General features: G+C 46.7%; 1 protein-coding gene across 2 annotated transcripts in view; it reads right to left on the reverse strand.

Annotated features, from left to right (window-relative positions):
- LOC119219261 (nectin-2) overlaps nt 1-25893 on the reverse strand; it is a 200824-nt gene that overhangs the window by 67457 nt on the left and 107474 nt on the right. The window contains exon 7 of one of the 2 annotated variants that reach the window (XM_037474341.2): nt 6532-9623. The exons of the other annotated variant lie outside the window; for it this stretch is intronic. Coding sequence (XP_037330238.2) covers nt 8998-9623 — 626 coding nt within the window. The 3' untranslated portion in view covers nt 6532-8997. Of the gene's footprint in view, nt 1-6531; nt 9624-25893 lie in introns of those variants that run through there. 2 annotated transcript variants of the gene reach the window in all.

Raw genomic sequence — 25893 nt, forward strand, 5'->3', positions numbered from 1 at the left:
GATGGCCGAGGGCTTGGTGCTTTTTTAGAGTGATACAATTGCTCTCATCATGAGCCATGCAATGACACAGAAAAATAGAGATAATCGAATCCTTTCCAAATAGAAAATTGACCCTCTTCTGGAAATGTGTTTTACTTTTGTTGCAGCAGTTAAACTTGATTAAAAATATATTCAGTACTGGTTTGATCTCAATCATACAACAAGAGTCTGCTGTCACATTGCTCCATTTCTTCATTTAACGCACTCTCCCATTCTGCCAGGAATGAATCAAATTCCTCTTCTCACTGCAATTAAAGTATGACATGCTGGTACAGATGGTGAAAATGAGCTGACAACACCCTGTCAGGCGGGGACAAACTCAGTGGTTAAGCTTAAAAAAAAATATAATTTGTCTTAGCTGACGTTCTGAAAGATCTTCTATGCAGAGTTTTGACACGGTGAAATAAGACTTAATTAAACAACAACTACCTGGTGTCTCATGAGCCAGTAAAGAAACACAAAGTCCTCTTCTGATTCGTCTGAGAAATGGGACTCTATACTCTCTCGCCACGTGTGATAAACGTATCACGCTCCCTCTCCCCTCCCAGAAAAAAACACCACATAAATGTCACTCAATTCTCTCCCAAGATGGTGGGGAGGATACACAAATGGAGCCTTTATTCATCTTAAAGCGATCATAAATAATGTGCCGATTCCTTCTTGATCCCACCTCCCGTCATTATAAATAAACCTTTAACTTTTGCCTTTATTCTGTGAAGCCGTGGAACGATTCTGTTTGATATTGGAGGAATGAAAGGGTGAGCTTTTTCTTCTTGTATGGTTTTCCTTGTCAAAAGGAGAAGAGGAAGATGGAAGCTGAGCTGCTGTCTTGCACACCGGGGGTTTGCAATATTAAAAACAACAACATCTGTCTTCCTAAGTATCGATGTTAATCTTGTATTCAGTCATGCAGCCCACATCTGGATCGGAAGAAGAGAGAAGAGTAAATCTGCCTTTAGCGGAAAATAGCCCTACTTGTTTCTATGCAACTTCACTTGATTTAAGTAATAATATTACATCTGCCTGAAATGACTCACAGCTAGTTTAAAATGATTAAATCGTCCATGTTTTCCAAATGGTGATTCATAAGAAAGCTTTAGAAAGTTTTGCTTTGCAGAATAATTACATAAAAAAAAAAAAACTAATTTCATTCAGCAAAAGCACAAGGAGGACATCATGTTTCTTATGTGATCATTGTAGCTGATTTTGAATAGAATGAATGTGTTGAAATCAACAATATATTGATGATGTCACCTTTGAGTAAAATAGTCAAGATTCTGTTATTTTTAAACAACTTTGAAAACCTCAAAATTCCGTACTGTGTGCCAAAACATATTATTTTTCCCTTCAAACTTGACACCATGAAAGCTGCGGTGTAAACAAACTGGCAAAATCCTTTTTAAAAGCCGTGCTGTTGAAAAACAAATCAATACCAGCAGGTTACGCGAGCTTTTGGGTGTTGGTCCTTGGAGACGTCCACGGGCCAAAGCACCTTGATGGATTGGCTTCATACGTGTTCTTTGCAGAAGTCTAGTACTGTCCATTTACACTGCTAAAAAAAAACATGAATAATCTCGTTGAATAAATTTGAAAATCCAAACCATTTCAAGGATTTTCTAAGCCTCGAACTCACGCAATCACAAGTTTGTCTCATAAAGGTTTGCTGCTATCGATTTCACCTTTTGTAATGCATTTCCAACCCAATTACAGGAGCTTCTGCACGGCCAGAAACAACCTGGTGGCAAAACTTGTTTTCAAAAATGAAACTGCTTTGAGTCGTGACCACAGAAGGCCTGCCTTAGTGAAGTGGGTGCGCGGTGTGGCCGTACGGCATCAGAGACCCCCCCGCTCGTGTCTCTGAAGGCTTTGGGAGGGGGCGGGCCACGTGGTCACGCGGATGAACGCCCACCACAACTGAATGAATCCAAAGTGTCCGTCTGGGCCACATGCAGTGAAGGTCCATGAAGGTGTTCCTTCAATATGGTGTTCACAACAAGGGGATATGTTCACGTGGGAATGGACCACCAGAAGACATTTACAAAACAACAACGCTCAGAAAGTATTCGTGCTGCGATAATGTCAAAGGCTCGAGAATTCAAAAGGGTCATTTTACACATCAAACTGCATCTACATGCCTCGGGGAGGACTGCTGTTGTATGAAGCTTTTAGCTTTATTTGAGTTGGTAAAGCAGAGAGTCGGGATGAGTATTGCAGTATACTACGCCGCGCCAAGGCCAAAGCAGGAAGCTGAATTGTGGGTAATGTAGAATAATTCCATGCAAAAACAGACAATATTGATGTTCCTCCTGCATTGATTTGAATAATACGTATTTCTTTGCCTTGTGCTGTTGTGAAAAGATGTCTATTCATACCAAAAACAAATTACTGATTAGGCCCCTCCATGTGGTCTCATTCTGTAGTGAGAATTTCTCATTAAGGATTAATCAGCTAAAAATGAAAAACCAGTAAGAAGGGCAGCTTCTTCTGTTGACGCCACATAAGAGGAGAGCTGTTTTGTGCACAAGTTGGAACATCAAAGAGAATTTGGATTCAGCCAGTGATAAAACGAGTTGGGGTCATCGAGGTAGGAGGAAATGAAAGTATATTAACAATTATTAACGGTTACATTGGAGCAATGAACAAAGCAGGACTACACTATCTCTTTAGTGCGAGCATCAATGATAGGGTCACCATCAAAGAGGAAGCCCAGGACCTCCTGGATTATATCGGCTAAAACAGTGCAACATTGATTCTGAATGACTCCGCTGTCTGGAACTTTTACGTTTTAAGGGCTCCAGATAGCAGATATAAAAGGTTCTTTGGATCCAGTCCATTTAGAAAATGCAGCAGGAATGTCTCTATGGTAGCACTGAGGACTCCAGATGGGGGATACGCAGCCATCATGTGCACGCAAGGATAAAACCAGTAGGTCTCCTGCTTTCACACTTGGCTCTGTTTTCAATACCGATTCTCAACACGCTTTATCAAGCCAGAAGGGAGGTGTAAATAGATACTGGAAGTAGGAATCAGATAGCACAAGTACACATTTACTAATAAAGAACGAAACACAAAGATCTCCATTATTCACGCTAACAATATCTACTTTTATGTGATTGAAGGTGTTGAATAACATGCTGGTTTATTCCTTTAAGATGTTATGTACCGCTGCTATTCAGGATCAAACTGCACAAACCAGGGAAGGAAGGAAGGAAGGAAGGAAGGAAGGAAGGAAAGGAAAGGAATAAACAAAAAGCAGACTTCCATTTGAAACGAACGGCCATTCAGATGAATATCCATCCCAGAAACCTGGAATAACCTAGGCTTAGACAAAAAGCCAAGATGAATTGCATTGCTAAGTATAGCACAGAACACTGCAGGAGCAGCACAGTGGGAGAAGAAAGAGGTGTCCTCAGAGGCGGGAAAGCAGGACGCCGCTGCCTTTAGTAAATTGGTGACGGAGTACAAGTACAAGACGTCTTCCTAACGGTGTTGGGGGGGGGGGGGAGTTTCAGCTGGAGTCTCAGCTGGCCTGGCAGAGGCTCAGCTTTAACCAGATTAAAGACAAAAGCAGAGCTCAATAACTAATGGGGCCTCTCCTTCCTCCTCTCTCTATTTACTCAGCTCTCCTCCATTGCCTTCCTCTCTCCCGCATTTCTCCACGCTGCATCTTCCTCCTCCTCCTTCAGACTGAACGGGAGACATAATGCGAAACACTTTCATGCCTTCTGCTGAATTAAACATGGGGAGAACAGCCTGTGCAGGGTGCTAAAGCAGGAGCGGAGAGAGAGAGAGGGGGAATGGGAAACCGGAGCGTACATGTGATTCCACCGCTGCACCAACACGTCCTCACCACCCAAAAGATGTGTTCTCGGATTGAGGAAAAGTTGAAGAGGACGGCCCGTTTCTTCGCTAATTGGGGTTTGAAGAGGACTGCCGCATGTCATTGGGCGGAAGCAGCCCATCTCCAAGTGGAGGGGGCGGGGCATGGCCCTCAGAACGCAGTCCTCTGAGGCTTCCTCTCCCACCTCCAGCTTTCCGTGTCAGTAAATTACATGAACTCTTCCTCTCACACACTCGCTGTCATCTTCACACGGCGACCAAACAGTCGGGCACCCTTGTGACAAATCTGCCCGTCTCCGACTCCGGGGCAGGACGCTAAATAATTGACAGTGTTTCACGAGGTCTTGGTCTCAGGTCGCTTCACAAAGGGTCTTTTCATCCTCTCGTTTCAGATTGGGTTCTGCCTCTCGCCTCTGCAGCGCTCGCTTTCTCTCATCCGAGGAGAAACATTCTCCCTTTTCTCTTCTCGGCCTATTTGGTATTTCTCGGATAGAGTACCTCAAGCTCACTCCCCCACCTCGCAAAGCAAAGTGACACGCCGTGGCGTCCTCTGCTTTGCATGAGCGCCGCGCTCACAGGAGTCTTACACAGCGCGCCCCATGTGAGGCGGAGCTTAAAGATAATCATCATTAGATCAAATTAATTCCCACCAAAGAATGTCAATGTAATCTCGTCGGCATTTAGCATGTAAAAAATTATATTTTATTCAGACAAGTATCTTTCCTGCTAACGTCGAGCCTTAGATACATTTCATAGTTTTAGGGCGAATGTTTATGGTCCCAAACTGTTTTAACCCCATTAGCATTTACAAGGCTTATACATGTGATATGCGCTGCGTGTTAACGTGTGTTAGAAGGTGGGAATGAACACAGATTTGGTTGGCTTTGATTCTCAGGTACGTGAAAGTGCCATCTGTGAAGGACGGAAATAATGTGGTGCTGATCAGGTCCCAGGTTCCAGACGGCTGCAGGCTAAACAACAATAGACCTCATCCATTGGTTTGTGGGCTGCCATTTTGAAGCCTTGAGTTTGATGTCGTGGCCGTGGCAGCTTGACTTTTTCGTAGTGACGTAGTGATGCTGCATACGGCCCTGGTGGAGGTAGCATCCTGTCAATCACAAGGTAGCCCCGCCTTGGAGAGCGCTGTTCTCAAAAGTGGGCCATCGTTTACTAAATGAGCATCATGCTGTATGGAAGACCATAAACTCACGTTTAAGGTTTGGTGAGGCCATAATATCAAGTCGTTTTGTCATATGACTTGGCAACAGCCAAAAGATAATGGATAGCGCAGAAGACGCACGTTTTAAAGACACTTCTACAATGGATCCACTCTTCGGAAACCAGAGTCTGAAGAATGGAGATCCAAAGCTTGATCAATCAATGTAGCTTGGGAGCATTCACACCTGTACTGGGATACTTCCTCCTGGCGGCTTTGCAAAGCCGCGCAAAAGCAACGAGAAGCTAGAGCGTCCAGCAGCTTCGCCCCAACCGGGAGTAAATTACAGGTTTAGAATGGAGAGAGGTCGTAGTGAACACAGGGCTGTACTTATCCTCGAGTTGGCACAACTTGAAACCAGCAGCAGATCTGTGAAGGAGGCCAGCGAGCAGGTGCACAACGTCTCAGTTTAAAGAACACACAAAAACGGCTCGAATGAATTAATTACCAATTTCTTCCACAGAGTATTGTTTCAGACATTTTATTTTATTTCCACACGGAAAATGGGTTGTGCAAAAACAAAAGTCATGACTGATGATGAGTTTTCTCGCCGAGGGTACGTGGACGCTACACGATTCTGGGACTAATTAGGCAACCGCCGTTGCGATTAAACAACTGTATTATAGCGCGGCAGCAAGCCGCCCCCGTGGAGACAGACGTGTGCGGGAGGCACACGGGGCCACGCACAGGCTAAATGTGCCAGGGAGACTGATTCCAAAAAGTCTGAGCATCTATTTTTAGGGACAGAACGTCAACATATTTGACTCCAATTAAAAATGGTGATTTGCAAGCCGAGAAATTCAGTGCAGGGTGTCAGACGAATGAACTGTAATGAGTCCATTCGGCTTTGAACAAGGAGAACGTGCATTTGGATCTAAATGATAAACAAACAGAGCGGTTGGTCTGAATCGTGGAGCATGCGCGCACCCCAGCAGAGTCGAGAACACACTTGAATGCTTTACTCCAAACTGTACGGCTGTGATACAACAAACAGGCCCCACGTCATGTGACGTAGGGGAGGAAACAGTGGCCACAGAACGGGTTACTTTCAGATGCATCGCACGGTGGGTAATGTTCCAAGCCGAGAGGGACCGGCTCTGGGGCTGTAAGTAGGAATTTCACATTTTGAGAATGTCAGCCTTTTAGTTTATGGACTGTGTTCAGATCCTAAACCCACAGAATCCATTCAGAGTTACAGCGTGGTCACAAAAAAACCCGAGTTTGAGGCATAAGCGAATAAACTTTAACGGGACTCATTAGCATGGCGTCATGTTTACTCACTACTGCACTGACATTCCTCAAAGCCTCCCCTTTCAGATCCTCACACCCACTACACCCAAGTAGCGGGTCGACAGCGAGTGGGCGTGTGGTGTGACGCGGCGTGCTAGAAGAGCGGTTCGCCTGGCGAGGCAGCCCCCGTGTGGTGCTCCCCCCCCCCCCCCCCTTTTCATTTGTCTCTAACTGTGGCCTCGCTCACGTCTCGGTTCTCTCTCACTTTGAACCGACTCTCCGTACTGTATTTCCAAGGAGAATTCCCTCGAGCCTCCATGTGTCACATCCCAACCGTCCTCACAACAAAGGATGAGGAAAACACAGTAATAATAATGAGACTTTAATTAATGGCACGGGCTTAATGTCTGATTACTGAATTTCAGCTTTTATAAGGCTTCTATAAGGGACCTTTAATTGAATCCGCACAAAACTATCAAACAGAGCTGTATGGATATTCATTTTGAATGAAGATTAGGCTTTCCAATGAGATTAATTCCAGTCATACGTCTGCTATAGCTCCGAGACACCTCTTAACGGCGACCCGACCTACGTTAGTATGGGTGAGAACTAATCCGAGCGAACTGTAGCCAGCAAGAGAACAAAGAAGCACACCAAAACAACACTGTGCAGGAACAAACACATTTATGACAGTTCTTTGGACAATCGAAGCGGACACAGAGCAATTGACTTCACGTTTAAAGACTTAAAACACATTAATAACATATTCTGACTGCGGGCCCACCTAAATGATTATTTTTACTCGAAAATGTGGATAGATTATTCTTTAGTGCACACGGTTTGTATAAAAACAAAATTGAAATGGGGAGAATATAACGGTGTGCAGCACATCTATATTCACACTATGTACATTTGTGTTATACGCGCAACGTAAGGCAGCTAACAACTAACTACTACACCCAAAGAACTTCTATTAAAATGAACGGCTTGGTGGGAGCCATGGCAACCAGACCCAGCGTCTGATTGACGGATCCTAAGTCCCGCCCCCGCCCCCCCTCAGTTAGGGGCAATCCCTGTTCTGTTCAGCTGGGTGACGCAGTGTGAATAAGTCAATAGCAAGGACTACTTTACTAAAGTAATTGTTTCCCATTGGGATGTGAAATGTCTCACTTATTTAAAACAGATAACACTAACAAGGAATTAGTAGCCTATAACAAGTAATATAACAGAAGGAACAATTTGGGTTTAATACTGCAAAAAACGAACTGGGAGTCAATAAGGCAAGTGTGTTCAACATAAGTACATTAACCATTGTGTTGCCCAAATATATCCATTCTATGAAATGTTATTTACAACTCATTCTCATCTCCCAAACATCAGTGTTACTGGAAAGTTTTCCTAATCAGTTTTGAATTTTCATTGAACTAAGTTAGAGATCTCAAAAAAGAAAAACCATCAGAGAAACATAAAGGTTGGGAGATTTCATTTAAATTCCCCTCTGGAAATGTCTCTCAGACCGCTTCTTTCCGTCCAATCGTGAGGACATGGAATAATCCCGTCCATAGGCTAAGAACGTTTCACATGTAAAATGAATACATGAAACACATCGGCCTCCAACAAAGCCGGGGGGTTGGATTGGACCCAGACAGGAATACACACACACACACACAAGTCGTCCCCTTCTCCCGGCACACAGCCGCTGCAGCACTTGTCTAAGCCGCCCATTATGTAAATAACCGACGAGCACAATGGGAGATGTAATGCGTGTGGGACGAAAGCGGCAGCAAAACACACAAATGGTGCAGGATGCTGGCGGAACAGAGAGAAAAAGGACGGCAAAGTTCTAGAAAGAGGAAATACAGGAAGAGATTTAAGGAGGGGAAGAGAGGGGGGCAAAAAAGTAGTTGGTAGAGTTTGTATCCATTAAATAAGTCATTACCATCCCGATGTGGTACCATGTGAAATCCTCCCCCCCCCGCCCCCCCAAGGCTCCCGGTGTTTCGGATCAACACCATTACACAACAGCAGTGACGACGACACCAACGACATCCACAACAACGAGAACAACAACTGTGCTACAGCGAGACAGCGCCCAATACATAGATGATGCACATCATTAACACCACAGCCAGCGCACACTGTCGAGTCTGTTATGTGTCTTTCCGTTTGGGGGCCCCTCGCTCCCGGCGGCCCCCGTCGGGGCAGCGGCTGGCGTCAGCGGAGAACCGGGTCCAGCGAGGCCTTTGTTGAGTAGCGTTGATCTCTTGGGGGGGTTGGTTGTGGCGCGGCCTTTGCGGACTGTGTTCTTCTGGTAGGAGGCATGAAACCACAAACTAACGTCGACACACTGGCGAAGCTGGACGAGCAAGAACGTGGAGCAAGAAGCAGTCAGAGTGGACTTTGTTGGCTCTTTGCAGTACCTTTTTTTTGTTGTTTTTTTTTTTCTGTTATATTCAGCTGAATGGTTTTTACAGTCACATGACCCACGGTCCGCTGACGGGCCATAACTAATGTTCCATCACGGTTCTTCCTTTTCGTCCCGCGCACAGAGGATGGCATCTCGACCGTCGGGCTGAGGGTTTCTTGCCTGATGCGGCGTGTTGGTTCGGGGTCTTCCTCCGTCACCGCAGCCCTTCGCCTTTCTCCCCCCCCCCCCCCCGCCCCCCTCGTCCTCAGACGTAAATGGCAGTCCGGGAAATGACGGAGCCGTCCCGCTGAGACTCCATGTCGTCGTCGTCGAGGTACACGACCATGTCTTCCTCGCCGCGGCGGCCTCGGTGGGCGTGGTAGGCGGGGGGCGGCAGGTCCCCGCCCCCCCCGACGGCCCCGAAGCGGTCGTAGTCCTCCTCCATGCTGTCGTCCAGGTCGAACTTCCTCCTGTCCACTTCGTCCATCTCGCCGCTGAGGAGGATGTCGTGGGCGCTGGGGGGGTGATGGAGGTGGTGGTGGTGGTGGTGGTAGTCGTTGGGCTTCTCCGTCAGAGTCCCCGTGGCGTCGCAGCCCTCCCGGTACGTGTAGACGGGCCCGTTGTTGTTGGTGCCCGTCCCGTTCGTGTTGCCCGCCCCGGTGAAGAGCAGGCGGGCTTTGTTGCCATAGTCCCCTCCGTTGCTGCCGCCGCCGCCGCCACCGGCCACGGCGGAGTCCCCGCCCCCGCCGGCGCCGGGGTAGCCCCGCCTCTGGTGCCGGCGACTCCGGCTCATGAGAACGGCAACGAGCGCGACAACCAAGAGCAGGGCCAGGAGGGAGCCGATTACGGCGCCCGCCACGACGCCGCCGCTCGACGGATCCTTCAGGGCTTCTGCAGAGGGGATGGAATGGGGTTTGAAAGCAGGGGTGGAAAAAAAAATGGGTGGAGGAAAAGAAAAAAAAAAGGGAAGGAATTGATGGCTTTTTTTGTTGTTAAAAGGACGTCGCGGGAGGAGCCATTCACAGGTCTTCTCGTGTTGTTAATGTGCTAAAGTGCTGGTGGCAGTGGTAGTGTCTCGCACTAAGTGTGTTACAATCCTCTTACAAGTGTGTAGTAATGTTCTCCTCAGTGTAATCCCTCGCTGAGGGTGCGGTCATTGCTGGGATCAGGCTGAATGGGACTCATCCACTTTCTCCCGGCGGCTGGATGCGCTGCATTTTGCACCAAACACACATCTGTCTGTCCAGCTGCTGGCACTTCACTTCCCCGACCAACCCCTTTTTTTTTTTTGCCAGATTGGGGGTGTGGGGGGAGGGGGGGGGGGGGGGTGCTTCACTACTGTAACGATCCGTTGTGTGTACTTGGTGTTGGTGTGAGCCAACGTTTGCCTCCCAACTCTTGTTTTAGTCCAACATTGAAAAGAAAGAACCAGACCCATGCGTTCTGGTCGGAGGTCACGGGCCAAGGCGAAGACACTCGGACAGACAGAGAGACAGGGACACAGGACAGGGGACACGGGGGTTATTTTGACCAGGTCCACCGGAAAAACAACACACAGCTGCCACAATGGTTGGACCTCCCTGCAGCCCTCCGGTCACCTCTCTCCCTGTCCTCCTCACCTCCCGTCCCTCTCGCCCTTCCACTGCTGCCTTCCTACGCCTCTCTGACGCCACACGGTGTCACAACCACGGGGGCAGAGTGAGGGGAACCAAGTCCAGATCTCACTGATCAGGGGCACGCACGCGGAGGTTGAAAAAAGAGGTTCACACTACGCAGCAAGACACATGCTGGGACATTTCAAAGAGGACTCTGTGCCAGACTACGAAAAAGGAGTCTGGCTCAGACAGAGTGGGAATGGATTCAAAACATGTAAAAGAAAGTGTAGAAGCAGAACAGGAAAAGCACTGAGTGTGCAGAGTTTGATCAGACTTGCTTATTTTCCACTTTTCTTTCTTTTGTGGTGCGAATCACATGCTGACTTTTTCTTCGGGGAGCAGCGAGGGCAGCAGCAGGGAAATGTGAGCCGCTTCCTGTTTCATGCAAATAACAGCGAGGCGCTGCCAAGCAAACACAGCGCTGAATGCCAATCACCCAACCTGAGCCTCGGACATCAGATAATGATCTGCAAGGTGCTGGCGAGTAAGAGTGTTCTTAACGAAACCAATGTGTGTGTTGCGAGGGGCGGGGGGGGGGGGGGGGGGGGTGTCATACATAAACAGTGGATGGAAAAAAAAAAATGTTCATTCTGAGCGCGTAGGGGCAAACAAATGTAAGAGAGGAGATAAGGGAGCAGGCAGAAGTAGTCAGTATGCTTCTGCATGGGGGGGGGGGCGATGGAGATTTATGGAAGGGTGACACAGATGGTTGGGTCGAAACCAGGACGGCTCTTGGGACAGGATATGATGTCTAAATTTGGGGAGCGTGTGTGGTGAGATCCAAATGAACTGGCAGAATGCATTAGGGATGATGAATCCAGCTCTGCTTGTCCTAGTTTCACTTCCCCCACAAACATACAGACTGGCACAGAGAGACAACGTGAAGACCTTTTATATACTTGTAAATATTTTGCGTCACCCGTCAAGAGTCCCAACAATGGCCCTTTGTGGTGGTTCCTTGTGGCTCTTCTGTCCTTCTGTCGTCCTGCCTCAAAGTTCCATTAATGCAGGCGGTTCCCTTTTTTAAATGACGGGGTTAAATACTGGAGCGGCATGACCTCAGGCCAACCTCAAAGGGACCAGTTAGCACACTGACCAGTGGATAAGGCAGAGCTCATTAACTGTATAACTAACCCTTTTTAAGAAAAAACAGCAAACAACTCTTTAAAAGTGGAAATTATTGTTGAAAGAACCCAAACTAAACGTGCCAGTTGGTGTTGAACTATTGAGCTCAACTCACAGTAACTAGTGGATGAGGGTGTTTTTCAAATGTCGAAATATTCCCTTGAGGCATTGAAAGTATTTTTAATGTGAATCTAATTTATTGTAACCGTCTTATCGGAAAGGTACATAAGGAAAACGGTTCCATGTCACGTGACCCCACATAACACGTAATGTGTTTAGAAAGTGCTAAGAATACACACAAAAATGACAAAAGCAACTGATGAGACAAAAACTTCGTGCATGCGTTTTCCCACATCATTTATTACAATCTCAAATAATGGATCTCGGATCAACGTCAGAGTCCGACCCTCGCCACCTGCCACAAGGAGACGCGCTGGAAACCATCGTTTCCCGTAAAACACCGATTTTTTCAGAAAAACCTAAATAAAAGCAGGGAGGGTGTCGTTAAGCGAGAAAACAGGCCGCGCTTGTCACCCTTCTTTCTCGTCAACAGTGGCAGCTTGGCTGCATTAGGAAGAACGGTGATAAATGTCAACGGGAGAGGCAGGGGAGCTTATATGAGTCACTGCATTAGTGTCATGTACTTGGAGGAGATTAGGGGAGGGAGCGAAGAGAGGGAAGAGAGACAAGCCCATGAAAACGATCCATTACTACACGGTTACATTTACTACAGTGAGGATAATCAAAATCAGAAGATTTAGTATGGGAGAACGCAAAGTGGAAAGACATGGTGGTGGAGAGATATAGGCCAAGAGAGAGAGAGAGAGAAATCTACTTGGCAGTGTGGGAGGTGACAAATAAAGCAATAAACTTTGTAATAATAGTGGTTTAATAAGTTATGTTTAAAGCTTTTACTGTGAAAGGATCAAACTGAAATAGTGGATATTGTCAAAGTTTCCATTTAACTTAACTAAAAATTCAACCTCGTCCTGGGATTGAAAGTTGTGTCGCTTCTTCACAGCAGAGCATTTGCGTGCTTTTAGGAAAGTAATATATTGTCGCGTGAATGAATTACAGAGGAAAAAGAAATCCCCCTGAATTCAATTCAATTCTATTTATTTAGTACAGCTGTACCGAATGATGCATCACCAACCTTCCTCAGAGGGCTTTAAACTCTGTACACATGTGACATCCTCTGTCCCAGACTCCCACAGCAACACAGGCAGAGAAAAGCAAGGAGCCTTACGGAGGGAGGCAGGACGGATAGAAGGAGGTGTCATGTGTACAGAATGAGCCACGTGATACTTACAATAAAGGGGAATCAGATGAGATTTCGATGATCTCAGACAACTGATCTCCTACACACACACACACACACACACACACACACTTAAACTCTGCCTTGAAACAAACAGAGTGCTGCTTTTGAATACATTGTATAATCAGCCAGAGGCAGTGACTCTAAAAACTCTGCAGCAGGAAACCACACTAAAACCCGCTTTTGGTCAAGTACAAGACATCTAAAGAAAGAATTTACCCCCCCCCGCTTGTCCCGAACAAAAGCACCTTCAAGGTGAGACATATCTCACTCACAAAGAGGGGAGTCCGTCCATTGCATTAAATCTAGAATGACATTTTATAAAACGGGATGCTCCTCAGACAAGCACCCGAGACATGAAGTCGGTCAGGAACAGCGGTTACACACTGACCCCCTGAAGTTTTCTAAATATTTCCATTATAGTCATGGAATTTCAATGTTGCTTTCAGCTGCTTTTGACATTTAAGGCAGTGGACTTCCACAAAGAGCAAAGAACCACTCCCACACAAAGTCTAGCAGGTCCCTGAAAATGCAAGACAAAGGTCAGTGGGACTGTTGGCTGTGGGATGTTCACAGATAATGCTCGCATCTGTGCTGCAGATGCTGCACGATGACAAAAGTGAAAGTGTCTCCTGTAAGTAAGACAACCTTTAAGCTATTTCAATAAGAGACCCGCTGACGTGTCATGTTGTTGGTTGAGCAGCTTTCGTTTCCTAGGTTACACTACTTTGGCGAGCGTGGTGAGTGAAATCAAAAGATTTTATAAGTCTTTTCTTGAGCTGTCACGGTTGTGCAGAGCGTTTTTGGATAACGACTGGTCTAATCATGAGATAAGCTGGCCCTTAGAAAAGTGAATCATGAAAATGATCCATTACGACTCGGTTACACTTACTACAGCAGGGAAAATAGAAAGGAGAAGATTTGCTATGAGAGAACGCATGTGGAAAGACAGAGTGGTGGAGAGATATAGGCCAAGAGAGAGGGAAAGAAAAATCACCTTAAACCGTGTGCCAGGTGACAAATAAACCACATAGAACTTTGTAATAATACCGGTTAAATGTTAACTAAACTTTTACTGTGAAAGGATCAAATTGAAGGAGTGGATATTGCCAAAGTTGCCATTTAACTTACAAAAATTCAACCTCGTCCTGGGATTAAAAGTCATTCACAGCAGAGTATGTAGGAAAGTAATATATTGTTGCGTGAATTAATTACAGAGGAAAAAGTAAGCCCCCTGATTGTAAAGGCCTGAATTAAATTAAATTACATTCATTATGTATAGTTCCAAATCATGCATCACAAACTTTCCTCAGAAGACTCAATACATTATTCCCCTTGTGGCAAGCAAGGAGCAGAAGAGCCCCATCAGCATAACACCATCATCGGCGTAAAATGACATTTTCTGGTTTCTTGTCTACATCTCTCCAAATTTGAACCAGAGCCAAAGATGTACCACCTTCCCAGGTTTTATGCAAATGGGGGATAAATGGGTGCCATTTGCTGTTATTTTACTGCTTAACTGTGCTTTAAACACATTCGACCTTTGGTTTAATTGCGCCTCCAGGAGAACTGTACGGTACACAACTGCACACACAGCGATGCTTCCTGGGTACAAGTAACCTCCGTGAGCTTAACATGCTGCTTGTGTTACATCTTTAGATATAGAATCATAAATAAACCGGGTAGCCAGTTACAATTAAGAGCAGCTGGTTCTTACGTCTCGTGTGAATTTAAAACACAACACCAGTGTTTACAGAGAACTTTGCAACCCTTTAGCTCCTTCTGGAAGAGATTTTAAAACGTAAATGTCCATGTGAGCGTCTTAGGCCCGACGCCATGATTTACCCTTTCCTTGTATAAGCAGTGTGTGTGTGTGTGGCAAAGGCTCATAATCCAAAAATGTGAGCTGAAGTGGAGCCGTTGAGGACGAGAGAGACAAAAAAACCTCTCTACATCCACCGTGTGCATGCGTGTACACGCTTCACACACACACACACACACACACACACACACACACACACACACACGTACAAGACATAGTTGTAAAGCTTGTCTCAGCTGGCTACGCTTTCAGAACCAGACCCAGCAGAAGATACTGCACACGTCACTAGGCCCCTAGCATCCGTCATTGAGCAATAAAACATCTGGAGCCACCAGACCTTTCAAAACTTTTTCACAAGCCCGTTGTGTCCCCGGGGCCACGGCTCTCCCCCCAACGTCGACCAGGCAGGATTCTGGAGTCGTGCAGAACGAAGAGACATTTTTCCCTGAACGTGTGCGGTTTTTACGGCGCTCACGTGTAGCTTACAGCTTTTTTTCCTCACCTGGTAATCAAGTAGCACTTAAAAAGGCTTTCTGTTTCCCCTTTATGCATCATTTCTGCACTATAAGGTTCTCTCTGTATTCCTTTTGAATACCAACACACGGAGAAACCTCTGCAGACACAAACACATTCTGCTTAATTACCCTTGGTGACACAGCCAAACTTGCATTACATTAACACACACACACACACACACACACTGTTTATTTAAATAGCTCTGATCCCTAATCTTCAATCTCCAATATTTGTCCCAAAGCCCAAATCATAGAAGCCCCCCCCCCCCGAGCCGTGGTTTCCATGACAATCAATCATTTCCTCAACCCCTCGATGCAGCAATGATTTCCTGCTGAAATCAGGTTCCATTCTGTCTTTGCAGAGACTCTCGCTGGGCTTTGTCTTCACTGGTTTTTCATAATCAGAGGGGGCTTTTTGTTTCGTTTTTTTAAAAGTAAGAAATACAAAACCAAGGTGTAAAACACACAAAAAGAATTACCTTACCATATTTTTTTAATGCATTTTTCTTATCCCATTTAGCCTCGCTGTCTCATCAGAGACTCTGAGGATTTTTAATGGATGCTTTCTGACACCCAGCAAGCAGATGGGATGAAAACTAAAGAGCACAGACATTCAGGGAGGCGAGAGGGGGTGTGGGGGGGGGGGGCTTTGAATAAACAAATGGGTGGATCGATGACAGATAGATGGATGCATGGAAATGGAGATAAATAGGCTGATTTCATCTCTTTCAAGCTCATTACTTTTTCCCTCGGAAGCTGTATTTAAAAAAGATTTACTGCAGAAACACAGTCAAACTTTTAAATGGCACAGGCATCGTTGCATCAGAACACCCGCATATCGACACAGTCCACACACACACACACACACACTCTAATTAAGCTCTTCCCATTCTCTGCAGGGATCATGAACTTCAGGAGGTTTCCCCTAGTGGCTGCCGACCTTCCTCTTCCAGCTCCACGCTCACTTAGCATCCAGCTGCTGCACACAGACGTGCAAACATTACACAGAAAAATAACACACACACACACACACACACACACAGATGATTTCCCCCACTCCGTTCACCTTAGTAACTACCCTCAGCTTGAACTGTTATTGCCGGGACATTATACACACATTTGTGCACATTGTACGCTCACATGGAGACACACAATGCACAACGGGAACGACAACTAAACATTAAAAACAACCGTGACTCAAAGTTGACAGCGATAACGTGTTGTACCGCACAACCCTCAGTCTGCTGGAATCGCTTTCTTTTTCTTACACCTACACCTACACACACACACACACACACAGTAGTGTGTGTAGAAATCTGTCTCTGACACAACACCACAGGAATTCAAGGCCTGGGGGGAATAAACCCCAGCCAGGAGCTTTACGGAGCACAGATTAACTGTAGGGTTGTAAAACGCTGCCATAAACAGAAACACTCAGTGTTTCCCTGAGGTTAACTGCGTAAAGAGCAACATGACTGGCTACAGATGTTGACTACATCAACATCTACTTACACGGGGTCAGATAGGTTCGGAGCCCAATGGAGCGGAGCCTCTCCCCTTTCAGTGTCCCCACGGGGCCTGGTTTTAGGGAAAATAATGTATGATAGTCAACTGCCAGAGAAAAGTATGAACGAATAATGTCACATGCAAGTTAGTTAGATTGTTACAGTAGTAATAGTGTCATAGGTCCATGCAACGTGGCTGAATTCTCCACTGTTGCTCAGAAAGAATTTAGCGCTAGTTTGACAATAATTAACCAATTAGCAATCTGTCCAATTCAGAGAGTTAGATAGAAGGTTAACTTTGTGGCACAATATAATACGGGCTGGACAGGGGAAAAAATGCTTTTATCTTCTGTAACAAGTGCGACCTTTCCAACATTCACCAAAAACAACTGAGCCCTCACACGCAAGGGTGTGCTGAGAAAAGGTTCCCAGGCGTTGAACCAAGGATGAGTACATTCCAACTAAAAAGTCATGTTGAGCCATGTTTTTCTTGGTACTCTTCTGATCTGAAGATGTTTTACCTTTTCCCCCACATGATTATATAGGGGGGTGGGGGGGGGGGGTGTTGAATGAATGTAGGATCAGCGCTGAGAGCCTCCAGATCTCTAGACGTCCCCTCGGTGGTCACAGGATGGACAGGTGGAAAGACTCAAATCGAGTGGTGGGGGGCTTTTTGGAAGTCATATTTAACCAAACCCAGCTACCCACTGGGACAGCAGGGTGGCCTGAGATTACAGAAGCAAAGCCAGATGTGTGCCCGAGGATGCAGTCCCACCTCTGTTTGGGATCTATTCGCCCTGCGTGTAAAAGTCTCACAGCAACCGGCCGGTTTCCTGGACGTTTTTTGGGAAACGCCAAGATTCCAGTTGCAGTAATGTCCTTCTTCCTCGGGAGGACCCACAGTCTTTTCTTTTTTTTAAAAATTAAACAGAGTCCACTAAAATAATAAACATCTCACTCTTTTAAGAAAAATGTTGCACTAGTGTGGGCCATGACAAATGACCTCAATGACCGAATCGACCCGCCAAACTCCAGCTGGTGATGACGGGGACCACGTGTGCTTTTTCATCCTGGGCTGCTTGTTTCGAGTCAATGAGAAGCATTTCATACAAATCTGTGGCGACTTGTCATCCAACCAGAATGCTTACTCACCGCATGTGTAATCACACACACACACACACTCATTGAGCTCGAGAGGGTTCAGTAGTTAATGAACGTTATTGATGGAGAGGCTACATCACTTCTGGCGTAATTAGTGTGATGTATCACACCTACATGTCTGTGGCTTCATTAATCCTGTTCAAGATCCCAGCTAATAATTATGGGCATGCACTCACGCACACAGACTCACACGCCCACAAACACTCACGTTTGAGATTCCGACACACTCATGTATCATAATCCAAAACCCACTGTGCTGTATTATATACTGCATTTGCATTGCTGGTGTGTGGATACTGTATGTGTGTGTGTGTGTGTGTGTGTGTGTGTGTGTGTGTGTGTGTGTGTGTGTGTGTGTGTGTGTGTGTGTGTGTGTGTGTGTGATGTCAAATATATGGATAGTGTGCTTGGCTGAGTGCAGGCAGCTGATTGGATCCAGACCTTGGCTTTTGATAGTGATCAACAAAACCAGCTGAGTGAAAAACCGCCATCAGCCTCTGTTTGCCCTTCACTCCCTCCCTCTACATTCCCCTCACTGTCACTCATCCACCTCCCTCTCTCTAAGCCCAACCCCACCCACGCTAACCCCCTCCCTCTCAACGGGGCGATGTGTGGTCGGCTGACTCATTTCCAAGCAAATCTGGACCCAGGGAGGAGAGAAAAGTGAACGGCGATGGGCGGCAGGCGAGGAGGGGAGCGTGGGGTTAAGGAGCCTAGGAGAGTAGAGAGAGAAGGAGGTGTGGGGTGAGGCGAGGAGGGGGGCGTGGGGTTAAGGAGCCTAGGAGAGTAGAGAGAGAAGGAGGTGTGGGGTGAGGCGAGGAGGGGAGCGTGGGGTTAAGGAGCCTAGGAGAGTAGAGAGAGAAGGAGGTGTGGGGTGAGGCGAGGAGGGGGGCGTGGGGTTAAGGAGCCTAGGAGAGTAGAGAGAGAAGGAGGTGTGGGGTGAGGCGAGGAGGGGGGCGTGGGGTTAAGGAGCCTAGGAGAGTAGAGAGAGAAGGAGGTGTGGGGTGAGGCGAGGAGGGGGGCGTGGGGTTAAGGAGCCTAGGAGAGTAGAGAGAGAAGGAGGTGTGGGGTGAGGCGAGGAGGGGGGCGTGGGGTTAAGGAGCCTAGGAGAGTAGAGAGAGAAGGAGGTGTGGGGTGAGGCGAGGAGGGGGGGGATGCCTGTTGTCGTGCTCCTGCTCATGAATACGATCAGGAGCAGGTAAATGAAAAGCAAACATCAACAAGGCATCAGCGACCCCCCCCCACCTCCAGGATTGACTTCCTGCTTACATCCCCAGTGGTTGAACTGCACCAATGGGATCTTAACTCAGTCCTGGAGCCGTTGCAATGCTTTGTGAGTCAGATCAAATGGGATATAAAAATGTATTAATACTGAAGCAGGGAAATATAATTACTGTAATTGATGTTAAATGAGTTGCTTTGCTGCAAGATGAAATCAAAGTAGTTTGTATGATAGAGAACGAGCATCTGATCTAATAAACATGCACAGAGTGTCACGGATAGTTTCCACCGAGAGGCAAGTGAGAAACAAAACCAAAAGCATTTACTCCGCTCTGACTTAAGCACTTTTCAAAATAAAGTTTCGCTTGAATCAATTGTCTGTTGGTCCTCTTTGGAAAAGCTCTGGCGGGTGGTTCTTTTTTCTCCTCTGTTGTTTCCCAGAGAGGGAGGGAGAAGGGGAACCAGCAGAAGCTATGCTTCAACGTGATGAAGGGATCACAGCGCACACGCTGTCCATGTGAACTACTACGCTATCGCCATGCAGCCTTTCCTCTTCGCCTCTCGCAAAGACGTGGCCCCTCCATTCATCCTCCTGACCTCCTCACCCCTCCTCCCCCAGCCCGCCTTACTCGGTGCATTGATCAGTCCCTAGTGGATTAGCTGCGGATTGAGATAGCAGTCTGACCCGGCCCTGAACAAGCCCTACTGGCTAATTGAAACATTCACACACACACACTAAATACTGCTCTGTCTGGTCCGTTAGTACACACACACACACACACACACACACACAAGTCAACACGCAGACACACACATTTTTATTGAGGACAAGTCAGGACCAGAAGGGAATAACTCACATTGGTTACCTTGACACATATTGAGCATTATCTGTGTGTGTGTGTGTGTGTGGGTGTGTGTGTGCAGACGTGTATGAACATGTTTGTCTGTAAGTACCAGTGTCTGTGCCGCGCCTGTGTGTGCAAAAGAAGAGAGTAAAAGCACCTACGCAGGAGCAGGAGCAGGGGGGTGATCATGGTCCACTGCCTCGGCCAGGCTTCACCTGCAGTCGGCCTGCCTAACATCGGACCCTATGAGTCCGGGGGGGGGGTGGGGGGGATCCTTCTTGTGCATCGGTCCAAATGTGCACATTATTGCAGAAATATGTGTGGACATGCATGTGCATGTTCAAAATCGCATGTTATGAGTTGCGCGTTAGTGCCACCTGACGGGAACCAGAATGCACGAGCACAGTGCGCGCACCATGTGACATACGTGATGTGCAGTCTGCGTCGAATCCACACCAGCTCCAAACGTTAAATATTTAGCCGAGAAATGTAGAGAAACAAGTACCTCTCTTTGAAATATTTAGGCCGCTTCGCTCTTCCTCTAGCTCTGCTGGCCGTGTATCAATAATGCATTCTCTCTCAACAAGATGGATACGTTTCAAAGTAGAAGCAGGGATGGGATGTTGATGGGAAAGATAATACACGGCAGACCGGTTCGGTGCGTTTTTGGACTGCAATCGGCAGCAGGTGAACCTCCCACGGGGCCTTTGAATGAGAGCACTGTGGTGCAATGAAGATATGGGAGACGTTTTAAAGCGCATTTCCAGACTCAACATGTTTTAACCAACAAAGGCCTCCCATTGGTACGTTCACAGCGCAGATGAACATACTGTTGTGCCAGGAGATTAGCTGCAAGTGATTAGGCACAGCTCTCACCAGCAGTTTTTTGGGGGGTCGTGTCCAAACTGCCCATCTTCAAAATAGAATTACTGCATTACTGCTTCGCCCAACCTTTGCAGCCACCAAATATACCTATTTTTTTTTTCCTTTTACAATTAACAATTTTACCAGCAACGTTTAAACCAGTTCATCCTTGCAGGTGAATGTTTGTTCAGATAACTCAAGCAGAATGCTCCTGCCCCCCCCCCCCTGCTGTGTCGAGCACGCAGTTGGAAGTCAATGTTTACCCGAACGTACACCAGCAGCGGCCCACGGGTGGATGTTTCTGTTTGTTTTGCCCACGAAAACCCTCCGAGCCTCTTGCCGCCTCACGTACGTCGTCCCGAGACCTCCTCCTCCTTTGCTCCCGTCACCCGAGGGAGTGGCCTAACCATCCCGGACCTCTGCGTTTATCGAGCTCACCCAGCAGGTGTGAGTGGCCTTCTGAGCCACGTAGATCTATGCCAACAGCCTCCCATGCACGAGGGACAGAGATGATGTCACGGGAGAAACAACAGTGAAAAGATGTCGGACTCGATGGAGACCTTTCCTGTGGCTTGAGGTGGTGGTGAGCTTGGAGGGTGTAGAACGCAGTCCTGGACAGGTGAACCACAACGTCTGAGACAAGCGGTGCTGGTGCTCTCTCTTCTTTTTGAAAAGGTGCCCTCGGTCTCTGTGCTTTCGGTTTCGTTCTGCTCCTGGTGGTGAAACTGCCTTGAAGAACAAAGCGTCTGAGAATGTGACACCTACGTCTGGCTTGCTTCCAAGGGAAATGACTGGGTAGGGAACCATCAGACCTTGATCATTTGGAGTCAGCATCCTGCGGGTTCCATTCGCTTTCACCTCTCAAGCCCTGTGTTGGGTTCATGTTCTGGTAATCCCCCTCTGTTAATTGGGTGGATTTGTTCCCATAGCACACAGCCGCTGCTCAAAATGCTCTATGGAAGTATTATGAAATCTAAGCCAATTACAGGCAAAGTCCTAATTAAGTGTTTATGTAAACACACAACAGGAAATACCCACAAATACCCACCTCCTTCATTAGGGTTTGTGTTCCTCTGAATCCATGCGCTTTTTTATATTATATATATATATATATATACACACACACACACACACACACACACACACACACACACACACATATGAATTTGTATACTGCAAGTCCTTCGCTTCTAGTTAAACAGCAACTACTCAGAAGTCAAAAATGTCTTTGGTGCAGTATAACACAATCATAAAGTCTTCTGTTGAGTTACTTTGATAATTCATTTTACACACTTGAATCCATACAGCTTGTTATGGTAAGATGCAAATCTGACCATTGTTTATCCATGTATTAGTAAGTCGAGTGCTTCCGGCTAAGATAAAACAGTCTGTGTAAAGGAAACATGCTTTTCCATCCCATCAGCGGGTTTTAGGGTTAATAACAGCGTTCCTTAAATGACATCATCCTTTGGATCAGTCAAACCGCTCGCAGCTGTGACAAAAAAGCGCACACCTGGTGTTGGAGCCTGGTGTTGGTAGCAACAGTGCGTGCTCTCTGAATGACGCCGAGCTTTACTTTCCTTTGTGCTCACACGGACGCTTTGCACAATGAGACCTTCTCTCTCCAGAAGCCCACCCTGATGTCCCACAACACACAGCCGCTGTCCTTCCCCTGTGGTGGTGGTGGTGGAGCAGTACACGCGGTGCAAAGTACTGTAGCTCATGTTAAAAATGTACCAACGCTAGGCAGAACAACCTTTTTACTCCTCAAGGACAAGTACGTGGTTTACATTGTAACCCGCAAGTCTCTCATAGGGTCACACAGTCTGAAGTCATTAGTTGTCACGGTGGAGTCCTTACTCCTTACAATATCTGACAGTTATTTAACGTGAGTGACGGGCAAATAGATAACCTACAGTTGGGATACCACACCAAAATGGCAGTTTTCCTTCTTCAGATCCTTAAAAAGACATGATGTGGAAAGAGCGTTGGAGGCGGGGCTTAGTTTATCCCTATTCAAGCTGCTCCGAGGGGCAGAACACATTTGACTTCCATAAAGCATGACTCCAATGTTGCTCATCCACAGGCCCTGCACAGCAAAGAGCTCCAGGATTTCCTTTACCTTTAACTGGGAACAGTGGGTGTTATACAGCAAAGAGGGCATTTGAGAGTTTTCCCTGCATCCATAATTAACTGGTTTACAAACAAGTGAAGGATTTGTATATTGGAGTGAAAAATGAGCCCGCGGTGAGTAAAATGTGACGTGATGACTAACATTCCTAATGTAGAGACACCCAGCTGAGACAAAGCACCCCACACTCTCTTCTCCTTCTGCTACTGTGATTTCCTGCATTCCCTTTCAAAGGCCCGTGGACGTTGCATTCAGGGTTTAAACCAAACATTTACGCAGGTTAAACTGCAGTGTCAATGACAGCTTTACTCTGTATGATTAATACATGTGTCGTAATAGAGAAGCACTGGGCGTATACTCCTAATGGTTTTAGTTGGTACATTATCCATGATGTATAATCATGTATCATGATGTCATGGTGCAGTTGTCGCGCTCTGTAATGTTGCAACGTATTGAGAAATGAATACAAATGGACACATATCCATTACTCGGGGTGGGAATCTCGAGGCACCTCACGATCTGAGTCAGTGGGCTGCGATTCAATTATAATACAATTATTGATTCATCTTTTTGCATCAAAACATTCCCGTGCATGAATTATTTTTTCTTATTGCGACTGTCTGCTGTTTTTAACACATTCCTTTTTTCGAATAATTCTTCAATGAGAAACAGATTCCATCATTTTTTACTTATTCAATAAAAAATAAAAGCTTCAGCATGCGGTGAGTCATGTGACATTACAAGCCGTCTGTATTCATTAATGAATACAACAGACATCTCTTTGAACAACCTGCATTCAGCTCTGGTACGAAGATAACTTGTTGAATTTGGTAGAGCGATACGAGGAGAAAGTGCGCGTTGGGTTCGTATCCTTCCCTAGCGTGGATGAAGGAAGTGGGCGTGGCCGACATACGAGTTTATTGGATTGAAGCCAAGCACGGCCGCACACCGAATAAGACATTACAGGTGATACAAAAGTTTACAATTCCTTTCCTCTCAACCCTCTGTAGAAGCAGAGGAGGGATGGACACAGTCTACTTCTCGGGCCCAGAGGTCGACGCCTGGTTCCCTCCGATCTGGTCCTTTTCTCAGATGATGAACGAGCTGTCATCACAAGCTACACAAACGAGCCAGTGGAAATGCATCATACAGGCAGCTTTTTTCCCCCCCTCCCTCTTCCTGTGCTGCGCCGCAGAGGCACTAATCTGTCGGCTGGATGGGCCTCCTGCTGAGTGACAGAGAAGCAGCGCCGCTGATGCAGGTCAGATATGAGCCTGCAGCCCACCCCTGTGTGGACGGCTTCACCCACACCTCTACGTGTGTGTGTGTGTGTGTGTGTGGGGGGGGGGGGGGGGGGGATACGCCTGGAGCTCCTCTCCTCAGCTCTTATCTGCCTGACAGACGTAACCCCGGTAACCCCCCAACAGTTGCATCGCCGTCGCCCCCCCCCCCCCCCCCACACACAGACACACACACACTTCCTCAGCTTTGTTTCCATTTGTTAGAGAACCACTTGTTTTTCCATGATGGAGCCCCCCCCCCGGACGGACACCACAAGAAATGTAAACCTTTCTGTCATTTATTTCTAAGAGAATGAGTAGAAAGAGTCACAATTGATGGTTGCGACCCTCCACCATCGGCTCAAATCGCCTTTAATTAAGACAACGTTTGGTTTGTTAACTCGGAAAAATTGTGTTTCCTCCCCCCCCCCAGGCCTTAAATATATGCTGTGGGACTTAATAACAATTTGTAAAGATTGTTTACACTTTAGCCATCTCTCCCTGTGTGAAGAAAACCAATTTCATCTCCCGGTGTCAGTGAATTCTTCCTCTTACACGGCGCTGTTGCGTTTGTTAATAACCACGCAAAACATGCTGCGCTGCAGCAAAGCTCGGCGGCCCCCTTTTGTCTGATCCAGTGGCTCGGATGAATCAGAGCTTTGTGTTTGTGAGGACAGCCACGGGTGACAAGGTAAGGACCAGCGAAGGCATCACCGTGTGTCCAAATGAACACAATGTAATATAACTAACTGATCCCCACAGGATTTTATGATTTGGTTCTTTTGTTGGGGACATCTGCTGTGATGCATTCGCTGCCAGCCTTGCGGGATTAAGGTCCAGCCCCAAGTCGACGAGGACTCAATGTGCGTCCGCGCCCCCCGCGCCCGAGAGACGTTCGCCACGACAACACGTCGCCAGAAGCTTCACTCAATCAAAAGCTACACCTCTGTGGCCTGGATGCTCAAACTAGGTGGAGCTAAATCATGCTCCAACAAGACGGGAAGTGGAGATGTGACAGGCACTGTCAACTTGTAACTAGTTGTTACTATGGCAACACATCACTTAAACAGGAAGTCCTCAAAGTCTGCAGATGTGATAGTCGCGTTTACGTTTGTATGGGGGGGGCTCAACCTGAATGCATGTGCACTACTGGGAAGTAGCCTGTAACAAGTTATGCTTTGTATCTGAGGTTCAGAAGTATAATTCTCATTTTCTTGACTGTATGTAAACCGCATGTAACCCTAACCCAACATGACAAGCGCCCTGATATGTAACACAACGACGTGACCTCATCATTCACACAACTGTAAAAACCGTCACACTGTTTTTTGGGTCTGGTTGGATCTTTACACTATTTGAGTTATATATTGTGCGTTTTAATATTTGATGTGTTCTACTGTGTTATTTCTTTACTTGTGTGCATATAAATGCTGATCCATCTATTGACAAATCCCATTTGAGCTGGCCGGATGGAAAGGAGGAGCTGATTTGATGCATCTGAATTACGCTCAGCTTCGAATTGAGTTATATTTGACTGATATTCAGAGTATACTCTCATACTCTTCCCCCATCGCTCACTGTGTGTGTGTGTGTGTGTTTGCAGGAGCTGGCCAGAGTTGTATGTCCGGTAGTGTCAGTGCCAGCGTTTCCCCCTCTAGATGACTAGATCATCTGATTACTTCATGCAAAAAGCTGCACGGTGTGAAACAGTGTGTGAAT

The sequence above is a fragment of the Pungitius pungitius genome, chromosome 17 (genome assembly GCF_949316345.1).
Source record: "Pungitius pungitius chromosome 17, fPunPun2.1, whole genome shotgun sequence".
In the NCBI taxonomy this organism is placed as follows: Eukaryota; Metazoa; Chordata; class Actinopteri; order Perciformes; family Gasterosteidae; genus Pungitius; species Pungitius pungitius.